This window comes from Fukomys damarensis, unplaced genomic scaffold (assembly GCF_012274545.1).
Source record: "Fukomys damarensis isolate Sample0158 unplaced genomic scaffold, DMR_v1.0_HiC HiC_scaffold_14, whole genome shotgun sequence".
Taxonomy (NCBI): Eukaryota; Metazoa; Chordata; class Mammalia; order Rodentia; family Bathyergidae; genus Fukomys; species Fukomys damarensis.
The window spans coordinates 25,906,127-25,919,562 of record NW_022900926.1 but is presented as its reverse complement, the minus strand read 5'-3'; the positions used below and the strand labels follow the sequence as shown (position 1 = coordinate 25,919,562).

Sequence of the window (13,436 nt, the reverse complement as noted above, 5' to 3'; positions counted from 1 at the left end):
AAAAAAAAAAAAAAAAAAAAGAAAGAAAGAAAAGGTGATATGTCTGGCAGTATCACAAATTTTAAATAAAGTTGAGTATTTCCAATTATAAGCAACAATAAATATTATAGATGGTAGTTTTTTGTTAGAAAATATTTAAAAGACACAAAAAGTGGTATAAACTGAAAAGATAAGGTAGACATAGAACCCCCCCAAAACCCCATTAATTAGAATAAATGTAAGTGGACTAAATTCACCAACAAAAAATAAAGTTTAACTTTATAGTTTTAAAAATCTCAATATAGACTATTAAGAACCACATTTAGAATTTAAGGACAGCTGGGCATCATGATGCATGCCTGTAACTCCAGCACTTGGGAGGCTGAAGCAGGAGGATTGTGGCGAGTTTGAGGCCATCTGAGGCCATAAGTGAATACAAAGTCAGCCTGAACTACATAGTGAGACCTTGTCTCAAAAAAAACAGACAACCTTAAGGACATACACAAGTTTAAAATAAAAGTATGAAAAAAGATATATCTGGTAAATATAAGGGGAAAATAAAGCTGTTACAGCTATATTAGTATCAAAATAATTTAAAGACAGAAATTATTCACTTACCAGATAGTAATGTGCTATATTTTAATATGTATGCTTTATCAAAAAATACCTTCAGAATATTTTAAGGAAACTGATAAAACTTAAAGGAAAAAATGATAAATTTATTGACATACTCATTAGAGCAGTAAGCAGCAAAATTATGAAAGTTGACCTAAAATATATGTACAGATAGATTCTGTATCTACTCATTAGAGAATATGCATTTTCCCACTTAACAAAAATAGATCATGATATGAGAAAAGGAAAAATGGAAACAAAGTAGGACAGCATGGAGGGGCTGAAGGAAGGGCAGGGGCATGGGGAAAAAAATGAGAACCAAGATCTGTCATGTAAAGGTACAAGATCCCAATGATGAATGTAACTGTACTGTATACTTAAAAAGTACCAATAAACTCAATAAGATAAAAAAAAAATAGATCATGTTCCTGGATAAGATTCTGCAGACCTTTTTGTGAAGAGGCAGATAATAAATACTGTATGTTTTGTGAATCAGGAGCCAAAATCAAATATGTTAATGTATATATTATATAAGAAGAGCAAAATACATTTTAAAAAATGGTCAAATTAACTTTATAGACATTAAAATTTGAGCTACATATAATTTTATAAATAGCAAAATTCCATGCACTGTTGATTTTTTCCCTCTCAACCACTTACAACCATTCTTAATTTGTAAGATACAAAAATAGATGACAGGCCATATTTGGCCCATGAGCTGTAGTTTGCCTGTCCCCAATCTAGACATTAAAAAAATTCTTAGCAAATTTTCAGTAGCAAGTATTATGATTGTAGGCCCTAATCTCTGGACACAATGAGACTGGATTAGAAGTTAACAGCAAAAGAGAAATTTAAGAAACCCATACATTTTTGGAAACTTATGAATAGATGGTTAAATAGCTCTTGGAAAGAATAAATTTAAAGGACATTTACATGTATAATAGTGCTAACACTATATTTCATTTCAGTCATTTTTATTGTGGTTTTTCAAATGTCTTTTATATTGTTTTCTTTAAGTTATCTTGATCTTAGCCAAAAGGTTAACTTAATGACCTTATTTAGGCTTTGAAAAGTGTTTCCCCTTTCAGATTATAAATTGACTCCTCTTCTTTCTATGTGTTTTGGAGGTGAGTGATTTCACGTGGAGCCATGATGGGACTCAAGCACTTATTTCATATCGCAATGGGTTTGTCCTGGTTGGTTCTGTCAGCGGACAAAGACACTGGTCATCTGAGATCAACTTGGAAAGTCAAATCACATGCGGCATATGGACTCCTGATGACCAACAGGTAATGCCTCTCAATGTGTATAATATTAAAATTATGGAAGCTGAGAAGAAAAACAGTGCAGAAGAAAGGAAGCTGGTGCAAAAGCCTCTTAAAGAATCACAAAAGAGCTGGGGATCTAGCTCAGTGGTTCGTGTGCCTGCTTTGCAAGCGCAAAGACCCGAGTTTGATCCCAGGTACCAAAACAAACAAGAATCACAAAAGAAACAGTGTGGTGGCTTACACCTATGATCTCAGTGCTTTGGGAAGCTGAGGCAAGATCAACACAAGTTCAAGCCCAGCCTGCATAACTTAGCCACTTAGGGAGACCCTGTCTCAAAAAAAGGGCTGGAAATGTAGCTCAGTGCAAAGGCCCTGGGTTTGAGGTCCCTCACCAGACCAAACAAAAAAATCTTAAAGGACACAAACAACAAAACTGTCCAGGTAAAAGTTAAATATTAACATTTTAATTATATAAAATGTTCATATTAATTTGTTTTAAAAATCACATAAATAGACAATAGATAAATAGATAATGGATATAACTAATCTACAAAAGAGGAAGTCAACTAGTTAGTAATCATAGAAAAGTTTTCATTCTTTGGGGAAAATATGAAATTAGTGCACTAAGGGTATACTTTTCATTTATTAGCAAAAAGTAAAATGATATGAACATTTTGCTGATTTTTGATGAGTATGAACAACTAAGCCTTCTCAATTCATTGCTGGTAATATGCATTAAGATCTTTGGGGAATTAATTTGGCAGAATATGTCATACGGCTTACAGATTGTCCACTTTTGTAACATACTTTGGGAATTTATCTGAAAGAAACAAGTGGTGAAAAGTTATAATCATTAAAGCATTATCAATGATAGTAAAATTTTGCAATAAATAGCCTTCTTGATGAAAAGGAGAATGATTATATAGAGTAGCAGAACCACTTAAAAAGGATACAGTAACTCAATAAGTTACGTAGATTTTGATTATGAAGATGATGTTATAATCTGAAAGAGCTTTTAGAGTATTAAAGAAATCAGAATATGAAGCAGTACATGTGATATGTTGCCACATCATGAAACAACACTCCTACACCCCAAGGAAAGACCCATCCATGTAAAAACAATTAGAAAGAAGTGCATCAAAATGCTGTAAATACTTATTTTATGGTGATGAGCCTCTGTTTAATTTTCTACACTTGATCTTAGCCAAAAAGCCAGAGCGATTCTGGTTCATTTTCTAAAATGTAATTTCAAATTTTTCTTTATTGTGCCTGTTTGATTTTCATGATAAAATAATATAACACCATAAAATTATATTGATAATATTTGAAATATAAGGATTGACTAAAGTTTTTGTAAACATGAAATTTATTTTCCAAGTATAGCAGGATCCATAAAATGCCAAAAAATTTCATACAGATATAAATTTTATATTGCTAAAGGAAGGCAGTGTAGTATGGAACCATTAATTTTGTTTTTGAGCCACTTTAAAAAATTTTTAATAGTAAAAATTTTTTTCTCAAACTTAATGTTACTAAATTTATGAAAAGATATTTTCAACTCCATTTCTTCCCTGGCTCCCCACCCAGGTTTCTCTGTGTGTATGTGTAGGAAACATTTAGATTTATTATGAAGTTTTATCCTGATAAGAGTTTTATTATTCCTAGAGTCTTCTCCTCAGAGCGAAGCCCATGAAGTGATCTTTTGCAAGGCACCTGACTTTTCCTGCATTGGTTTCCTCCTCTGGGATAATGGGTGTGAATGTAAATTATTTCCTACCTAGTTACCAGGGCTTTTGTAATGATCAGATGAGGGAACAGATCTGAAAATACTTAAAAATGTCAGCAAAAGTCTTGGCTTCACATTCTTCCCTTGCCTAGAGAGGGATAGAGCCTGTGTGCCATCTGTGAAGCTCACCTCATAGTCCCCTAGTGAACTATGCCAGCCAGTGTCCCCAGCAGATCACACACTTGGTGTGACAGGTGTGAGTCCCACTGGCAATGGCAGAATGAGTGAGACATAGTTCCCTCCTTTGGGGTGCTCATGGATTAGTGGAGGAGACAGGCCTGTCAGCATTCCACTACTGTGCCTGGCAGTGCACAGTGGGGCATAGATGGAGGGGCAGACAGACCCTGAGCCAAGTCTGAGTGATGGTGTGTAGCATAAGCCAGGCATGTGACATGCAGCAGAGTATAGGATAGCCACAGTGCTATCTCATGCACCACAAGGAGTGCTTTGCTGCCATACTCACAGGTTTAAAGCAGTGAAGACAAGACAGGCTGGAGGAGAAAGCAGGGCCATAGCCTGAGCCATAGTCTTGGAGCAGTGAGGCATGCTGACATGCCTGGGCTTGCTCTGTAGGCTGCAGGGACATGCAAAGACAGAGCCCATGTAGCAGTGATGGGAATGTTGCAGTCCCTAATCTCTATCTTGGTTACTGCTTTAACTTTCCAGCAAGATTTACCTCTAGCTGAGTGCTCCACTGCCTTTCAAAAAAAGGCTTACGAAACAGGGAAACATGAAAGTCCTTGGGCAAATTTAGCATAATGATGTATGTTATATACATGGGCAGTCCTGTTTCAGCTAGCCATGAAAAAATAAAATTTCTTTTCCATCTCTGCCATAGTTTCGTATCTTTCATTTAAGAATTTAGATGAGACTCATGTTTAAAGATGAAGATATTGATGACATATCACTGCTTCTAAAGCAAAATCTTTGGAATGATTTAAGATCCTCTCATCCCTCTTTGTGGCTTTGTTCTGATAACAACTGATAATAATTGTTTTTGCTGATAATTGTTTATTTAAGGATAATTGAATCTAGAAATAGTTCAACATGGATTATATTGAAATGAAGAAATTATATATAGATATCATAATTGTGTTGCTTTTAACTGCGTTGCAAGTGTATTCAAGTCTGGAAAGGCAATAAACACAAAAAAAATTAAACATACTATTGAACTATTATGGTCTGACGGGTCTCTGCCAGTTTATTGGTCTTGGTGTATATATCATAGAGGGAACATTGTACCTTCACTTACTTGAAGCTTACAAGCCACCAGAGGAAACAGGAAAACAGGACAGAAATATATATAAAGCATTATTGACAATGTTTTGGCAGCCAGTTTTATAGGAGGATTCGAGCATGCATTTCTGGTTTAAAGAAGAAAGGAAGCCAGGTGTGGACATTCACACCTATAATCCCAGCACTCTGGGAGACTGAGTCAGGAGGATTTCAAGTTTGAGTCCTTCCTGGGCAGTGTAGGGACTTAACAACATCCTATTTTAAGATAAAAAAAAATTTAAAGACTGGGAGTGTGTTTGTTACAAAAGGGATTTGGGTCCATTTCCTACTACTGGGGAGGTGGGAGAGCAAAAGCAAAATGATAAGCAGGAATTACTCTTTTATTTCTAAGAAAACTCAGGCACCTGCCCTCAATGAGCTTAGTTTACTGGGCGGCAGACATGGTTAAAGTGAGTAATTGCATGTGTTTGGTCCCCAAATCCCTCACATGAGATTTCTGAGTACCTGTTACATACACAGACTATGTTAGACATTGGAATAAAATACAAGCCAGTCTTTGCTGCGTTTTATGTTGACCTGGACAGGCTTTAGCATATCCTGGGGAGATGCCAGGTTAGACAGTTGGATTGGTGAGCTCAGGGAGATACTTGGAAGATGCTTATGTATGGATGGGACAGTGAGACAGCATGAACGTGGACTTCAAAAAAGAAGGTCTAGCCCTTAGTAGCAAGACAGGGAGAATCCTAGAAAGGAAGGCCGCACCTGGAAAGGAGCCATTGGCATCATCCTATCTTGAGCACACTTAGTAATCATCCAGGTTTAGGGAGTGGAAGCAGGAGAAATTGATGCCTTTGACACGTGTATATTCATTATAATGAGACTTTCTGTTTGGTTGTCTTAAAATCCTTTGATTCTGTAAGCTTTAGTTATCTGTGACATACTTGTTCTAACAGAGAAGCTTCCTCCATCACAGCTGAAAATTAGACTATGAGTATTTCTTTTTTCCTTTTATCCTGTCTTAATAGTGGACTGAGTTCCCAAGGGACCTGTAGTTGATACAGATTCAGGTTGGGGGACTTAAGGGCTAGTTTCTTGGTCCTGTTTTGGTTTTGTGTGATACTGAACACTAAGAATTTATTAAATCTTTTATTCAGGATTATATGTCTGTTCTATTGTGTGGCATCTGTTTGTTCTCTAAAATGCAAGTGTGTTACTGTATGCAGAAGCAAGTCCTTCCTCCCATCACAAACACTTCCTTGGACTTCACACATGATGACAGGTCCTAGGGAGATAATGGTGTGCAAAGTTCAAATGGTTCTGGCTTCAGCTTGGCTACTGTAAGAGAATGCCATGGATAATAGCACACATGGTTTCTCATAGTTCTGGAGGCTGGAAAGCTCAAGACTAAGGTACTGACAATTAAGTTCCTATAGTTTCCCTTTCTGCTTGTAAGTGGTTTCCTTTTACCTTTACCCTCACATGGCCTTTTCTCAAGAGTCAGCAGTACAGAGAGAAAGCATGCAAGCTCAGGTTTCTCTCCCTCTTTCAAAGGCACTAATCCCATTATGGAGGCCCCCTCCCTCATGACATCTTTGAAACCTAATCACTTCCCAAAGGCCCCACCTCCAAATACAGTGTATGCCTGGGGTGTGTGTGTGTGTGTGAGATATAAATATTCAGTTCATAGCAGTCTGTTACTGCCAAAGATTATAGGCTAACCTGAGAATCAGACAGAAATTTCAAAGTCACATGGTAAAGATGGGAGAATAATAATAAAGGTACTGATGGGAAGACTAGGGTGATAGGAAAACCTACACACTAGGGAGAAGTTAGTGTTTGCTATCAAACTAATGAGTTACATAAAGTCTTATAACCTCTTCACCTGGCAGGAAGAGACCTACCTACTTTCAGAAAAAGTGAACAAATGAGTAAATATGCAATGGGGGAGAAGAAAAGCCTGCTCCATGCACATCACCCATAGCTTAGTATCTCATTGGAATTCCCACACCTCTTTATCTTGAAATGTGTAAATTGTGCATCTCAGTTAAAGTTATAACAAGACATATCACAGCTTAAAACTGTTCACCAAGAACATTAAACACCTGCCTCTTTAAGGACTGAATTCAACAGGTCTGAGCCACATTTCTAAGTCCCCATCCCTGTGCCTCTGGTGTGTGAGAGCTTGGTACCCTTGCCATGAGATACTTATTTTTTGTTGTTGACAGCAAAATTTCGACTTTTTCTAAAATGAAGTTTACTATGTTCCTAAGTAGTTTTGTCTGTTTTTCCTTTAAGTAGCATGTGTTAATGAATTCATCACTGCCTCTGGGTAATTAAGTTAAATTTTATTTTATTTTATATTTTTGGTCCTAGGGGCTGAACCCAAGGCTTTTGCACTGAGCCACAACCCAGCCCTTTTGTTTTTGGGTTTTTTAAGGGGGGTGGTGTTGTTTGGTGATTTTTGTTTGTTTTTTGTATTTGAGACAGGATCTTCCTAAGTTGTCAGGCTAGGCTTGAACTTGTGATCATCCTGCCTTAGCTTCTCGGAGTGCTAGGATTACAGGCATGCACCACCATGCCCCACTGTTTCAATCTTTTTAAATTGTTCATTCACTAAAATACAAATCATATATAAATAAATATTTGATGAGTGGTTTATTCTAAAACAGCTCTAAATTCCATGAGCTTTTACTAGTTAAGTGAAATATATTTGGTCTTGCAATTAATCTAGCTCAGCCATCCAGCATTTATGTTCTAAAGTTGCCTTTTATCATTTATATTAGTTCATTCATTTTGCAAATATTCGGTGAGTGCCCATGTGTACTCAAAAGTTCAGTCAAAGCCAGGCATGGTGGTGCACACCGGTAATCCCAGCACTCGGGAGGCTGAGGCAGGAGGATTGCTGTGAGTTCGAGACCAGCCTAGGCTATAGAGTTGAGTTCCAGAGCAGTCTGAACTACATAATGAGACCCTGTCTCAAAAAAAAAAAGTTTAGTCAGATGCCAGGGATTCAGCTATGCACAGTCTGCCCCCTGTGAGCTTAACATCAAAATCTCAAGAGCAAAAAGAAACAAGGACAAAAACCTATAGATAATTTCCCCTGTATGTAAAATCTAGCCTTTCTAGTCAGACAGCCCTGGCTTGATGACCACTTTGGGGCTTTGTTAGCTTATTTGACCACTTCTAAGTTGTGTCTGTAAAATGGAGAAAATTATATGGTTGCCACAGTGAGATGTTGATGGATATACAAATTCCATTAGACACAAAAGTACAGAATTTTTTATATAGATGCAAAAAATTTCAGCAACTCACACAAAGAAGACAGTGCAGATCCTGTTTCTCTGGGTCCCAACTTCATATCTGAACATCCAGCTGGTGACACACTCATGTCAAATGATCTGTGAAGAAGCTGTGAGGTACCCCATGCTGTCCTCAGGGAGAGGACTGACTCATGCAGTCTTCTTCCCTGAAGCTTTTCTAGCTTCTGTGTGTGTGCCTGCCTGCACTACCCCACCATGTGCCTGAGTATATTCCAAGATCAGGTAATACAAATAAGTTCCCATGATTGCTTTAGCACACTGAAACATCAAACCCATCAAAGGTTCATTCCTGTAACACTAGTACCTGCTTTTTTGAGAGTTAATGAGGTAAACCCTTTAGCATCGTGCATCAGCAAACATTTGGTGAACGTTATCAATCTCATTCATACATCATTGCAATAATCATTAACTCATTAATGCCAATAGGATTTTCAGTAAATGTTAGAAATAAAGCTCCAGGAAAATCTTGTTTTCCAAGTATGGTTAGATAGCATGCTTGCATTACCAGATATGTTTTCTCTTTGTCAAACATTCTCTTCTAAATTTGAGAAAATTACAACAACAAATCTACTGTGTCATTTTTTAGAAAAGTAAAAGAATGTTGTCTTTTCTTAACCCCTCTCCAACCAAAAAAATTTGAAAACCCACAAAAATGAAGCAGATTTTGCATGCACAATTTAGAAATACCCATACAATGTAATATATTCTTTGTTATTAGTTGCAGATCAATGTTAGAAGTCTAAAATTCATATATGTCTAAAATTCTTCACTGATAGCTAAGTCTCTACTGCTTAATATTTTGTGTCACCTCTCAGTTACTTGTAACGGTTTTTTAATTTTTGTTTTTTTAGTTCTAAATGTATTTGTCCTTCTAAAACAAATTGAGGCAAGTGAGGCTTGACAGAAACTATAGTACTTTCACTCAGTCAAGGGTCCTGGTCCTTGGTTGCAGGTGCTGTTTGGCACGGCTGATGGGCAGGTGATTGTTATGGACTGCCACGGCAGGATGCTGGCCCATGTCCTCTTGCACCAGTTCGACGGAATCCTCAGCATGTCCTGGAACTACCCTATCTTCCTGGTGGAAGACAGCAGCGAGAGTGACACAGACTCAGATGACTATTCCCCTCCCCAAGGTACCCAACTCTCTGGCCCCTCACTTTCTTTGTCATCTAAAAGAAGGGAACATAAGAATATTGAAGAACAAACCAATTTAGAGAAGGAAGGGTATGGGACTTACTAGGAAGACTTAGAATTGCAATGCAAGGCAAGACTGACTTAATAATCTCTCTTCTTGATGTGACTCTTCTCTGCTATCCCTTTCCTCCATATCACTGGTGGAGCTGATTGTGCTTCATGGGCTTAGGTTTTCCTGGATATAAAATGAGATACAGCTGTTCCTGTGTCCCTGAGGTATTATGGGACTTAGCTGCTTAGCAAGAATAACGAGACCTGAACATGAGAAACATAATATATGGTGTAGCCAGCCACATCTCTAATGGTATTAAAGCCTATAGTTTTAAGTTGTATGAGAATGAGATTAGTTCTGCCCACCAAAGGCTAGCATCTGGGACAGGTATTCCATGTCCTTGTCTGTCCTCTTGACTCAGGCAGAAGCTCTTCCCCGTTTCAGATCAGAAAGATCCATCACCCCTCTACAAGCTTCACTATGGTGTTAGATAATGTTGGTGGGGATCATTTCAAGTACCACCCTTCACTCCCAGCAGTGTGTTTTCTCTCTCAAATGAGTAAGAGACCCAAAAAATGACACAAAGGGAAGCCATTGATAGAAAGCTAGCCTTTGTTAGGGCTTTGCATTGGCCCTTCACCAATATTCCTTCTCTTGCACACACCTCTTCAGTTTTGTCTTTTAGAAAAATGTGTCATGATTTTGTAGAAGGGAATGACTCCTTGATTATAAGTGGTCACATCATTGCAGGTTTCTGTCCTTGGCCAGCACAGCTGTGCTTCCATGGCTGCATGCCCCTGAGTTGGAGGGTATACCCTGGACAGTTTCTGGCTTTCATTGTTGTTTGGGGACACATCATCCTATGAAAAGCTGTTTCAGGGCTGGTCTCCTACCACCATCAGTTCCTGTTTTCACTTGTACTTGCTTTTTTTCTCTTGTCACAGATAGAGATATTGTACTTTCCAGTAACATGCATATATGTGTGAATGTGTGTGTGGACAAAGATATGGTTTCCACAAGAAAAAAATAAAGATTGGCAGTAGAGAGAGTTTCTAGCATCCATAAATCAATTTAGAAGGTAACTATCCCTTTCATTATTGGGCAACAGCCTTGAATGAAGTGTTGGTCATATTTCTACATCCTCAGAGTAATAAAGTCAGTATCTTTGTAACATGCAGTGCATACTTTTAAAACAGAACTCCTCTGCAGTAAATTTGAATCCAGATTCACTCATCCTTTATTACCAGGAGAAACAAAGTGTAGAAACTGAGTTTATAGAGCAAATCTAGAGTTGGTTGAAGACAGCAGTCAGTCCTAATGCTCTTGTAACCAGTTGCCTTTCTCAGAATTGGTGGAGTGTTTTAGAAGATGATTGATACTCACCTTTCAGTTGTGTGGTATTCTTGGTGGCCTAGAGAATTTGAGCAGAAAGGAAGGTGCAATGCATTATCTTAGTGTGAAGCAAGAGATTGGGATTTTCCTATGAGTATCAGGTTGACTGCCCTAGATGGCTGCTGGAGATGAGCTGAGCGTGGCTGCAACACCTACAGAAGCCTTCTGAAAGAGCCTTGATGCACTCACCAGGTGTGTAGTGGGACTTACACTTTCTCAAACAACAAATAGAAGAGCCAGTCCACAGCCCATTGTGCATGAGTACTCCTTTGGAAGCAAGATTGTCTTTTTAAATTGGCCGTGCATTGTGGAGGTAGCAAAGTGCTTTATGGGATGTACCCTATTTCATTCTTCTCCCCAAATCTGGTCTTTTATGGTAACAACTTAAGGAACTGATGGTAGCTGCTGTGCTACTTATTACCTGTAACATTCAGTGAAAGGGCATTTAGTAATGAAAGCAATTTTTCTCTGTGTGTTGGACCAGAATTAAGAAGGCATTTTTATCCCTCCTTCTACCATCCTTGTGAGTTTCATGACATTAAAATAATCTGTGTTTATACATCATTAGAAACTCAACACATTAAGGGGAAAAAAATGAGAACCAAGACCTGTCATGTAAAGGTGCAAGATTCCAATAATGAATGTAACTGTACTGTATACCTAAAATGTACCAATAAACTCAATGAGAAAAAAAAAACTCAACACATTAACTAACATACAAGTTAGTAAACCTATCATACTGTTCTCATCACCATACAGTTGCCTCTGGGGATATATACTTTGTGTCCTCATTCTAGAGGTCTGTGTTAGTGCCGCACTAGTGGCCTATGTGACTCCCAGATGGTGCAATTTGGTTACAACTCAATCCTAAATGGACTTTACAATATCAGGCAGTTTTTAAGGCATTATTCAAAAGCGCAGCATTGGGCACCTGGATTGGGTTTTGTACTTGTTGCCAACTTTTTACTCCAGGCTTGTGTTTCCACAGATGGTCCTGCAGCGTACCCCATCCCAGTACAGAATATCAAGCCTCTGCTCACTGTCAGCTTCACCTCGGGAGACATCAGCTTAATGAACAACTACGATGACTTGTCTCCTACTGTCATCCGCTCAGGGCTGAAAGGTACAAAGTGCTGCCATACTCCAGCCCCATGCATGTTTGCTTTCTGAGCTGTGGTGTCAAACACTCAGTGCTTATTTATTTATTTTATTTTTTTGATACCGGGGATCCAACTCAGGACCTTTTGCTTGTGAGGCAGGCAGCAGCATCACTAAGCTAAATCCCTGGCCCATTAGTTTTTTTTTTTTTTTTGTACCGGGGATCACAGCCCAATGCTTCTTGATTCTTGTCCTATGTGGTGACCTTTTTGGGCTTAACAGAGTTTGTTAATGTAGATTACTTCCTTAGCTTTCCTGCTTATTTGACAAATCTATAGTTAGTCTTATCTTGAACAGGGATTTTTAACTGTCAGTCTTCATCTTCACCTGCTCCTTTCCTCACTCTGGTAAGAAAGACCCACTCAGGTTCATAGTGTATTTGCATCTGGCATACACTATGTCTGCATAGTACAGGGAGGCAGTACCTGCTGTTGTTAGGCAGCAGATGGCACGCAAATCATCATTTACACAGAAGCCTCTGTAATTATAAGAATCTGGTAGGCTTATTAAAGAACTGGTCATCATGCAATAAAGTTACCTTGAAAGACCTGCAGAGATTCCACAATTGCCAGATCAGGGCATGGTTGCAAAGGCAAGCAGTCACATGCTGACATCTTCCAGATGGATGTTGTGTAATGTTGTTATTGCAGGAGAAAACCAAGAGATTCAGGCATGGGGAGTGTTTTCAGTTTTGCAAATCAAGAATACTACTGACACTGTGACCCTGATGAGTTATTTGGAATAAACAATCTGTCTCTTCAGGGTTAAGTGGTGCTATTTAAAAAGATTTTAAAATGTAATTGCTGGGCTGCTCTTGGTCTTTAATGTTAAAAGGACCTGCTATAATATGAATGGGAAGGTGGGAGATAAGCAGGGACCTTCTTGAGAGTAGTTATGACACTGGCCATCAATCTGGAGAATCACTGCCCTGTGCTGCTGCTGCTTGTCTGAATTCTTCAGAAATTGCAGTGACACAAAGAATCAGGTCTATGTATGTAACTTTTGGTTGACAGGACTCAATTGTAGCAGTCTTCACCCCCTGCCAGCACTTATTAATTCTATTTTAAAAGTGTAGGTATTTTTAGAAGCAAATTATATTCCCTCTTGAGTATTCCATTCTGCAGTTTCAGAACTGGACTTGTAAGGACTTATTTAGCCTATAAACTCCGGTGGGACAGAAAGTATGTAGAAATCCTTTACACCACAGACAGGCAGCATTAGGAGCTGAGTGTTTTGGAACTGATAATGAAATTCCTATGCTTTTTTTGTAAATTATTTTCTGTGTGGTCTGTCTTGGAACTAAAATATATATATGGTCAACATAAATCTCCCCACATATCTAGTAATCTAAATTCTATATTTTTTTCCAAAAATGAAGTTTTAATAAGTTTGCTAATTTCTTGAGACCCTTCCCCTAGATTTAGAATCCTGAATTTTATTTTCTATCAATTATCATTCAGTTTTTTTTTGGTTTTTTTTTTTTTTTTTTTTTTTTG

General features: G+C 38.1%; 1 protein-coding gene across 10 annotated transcripts in view; it reads left to right on the top strand.

Annotated features, from left to right (window-relative positions):
* Tulp4 (TUB like protein 4) overlaps positions 1 to 13,436 on the top strand; it is a 191,751-nt gene that overhangs the window by 129,995 nt on the left and 48,320 nt on the right. For 8 of the 10 annotated variants that reach the window (XM_033763287.1, XM_033763288.1, XM_033763286.1 and 5 more), the window contains 3 exons: positions 1,722 to 1,883; positions 9,157 to 9,337; positions 11,771 to 11,905. In XM_033763287.1, the coding sequence (XP_033619178.1) occupies positions 1,722 to 1,883; positions 9,157 to 9,337; positions 11,771 to 11,905 (478 nt within the window). Of the gene's footprint in view, positions 1 to 1,721; positions 1,884 to 9,156; positions 9,338 to 10,393; positions 10,469 to 11,770; positions 11,906 to 13,436 lie in introns of those variants that run through there. The other 2 variants (XM_033763292.1, XM_033763291.1) reach the window with 2 other exon arrangements.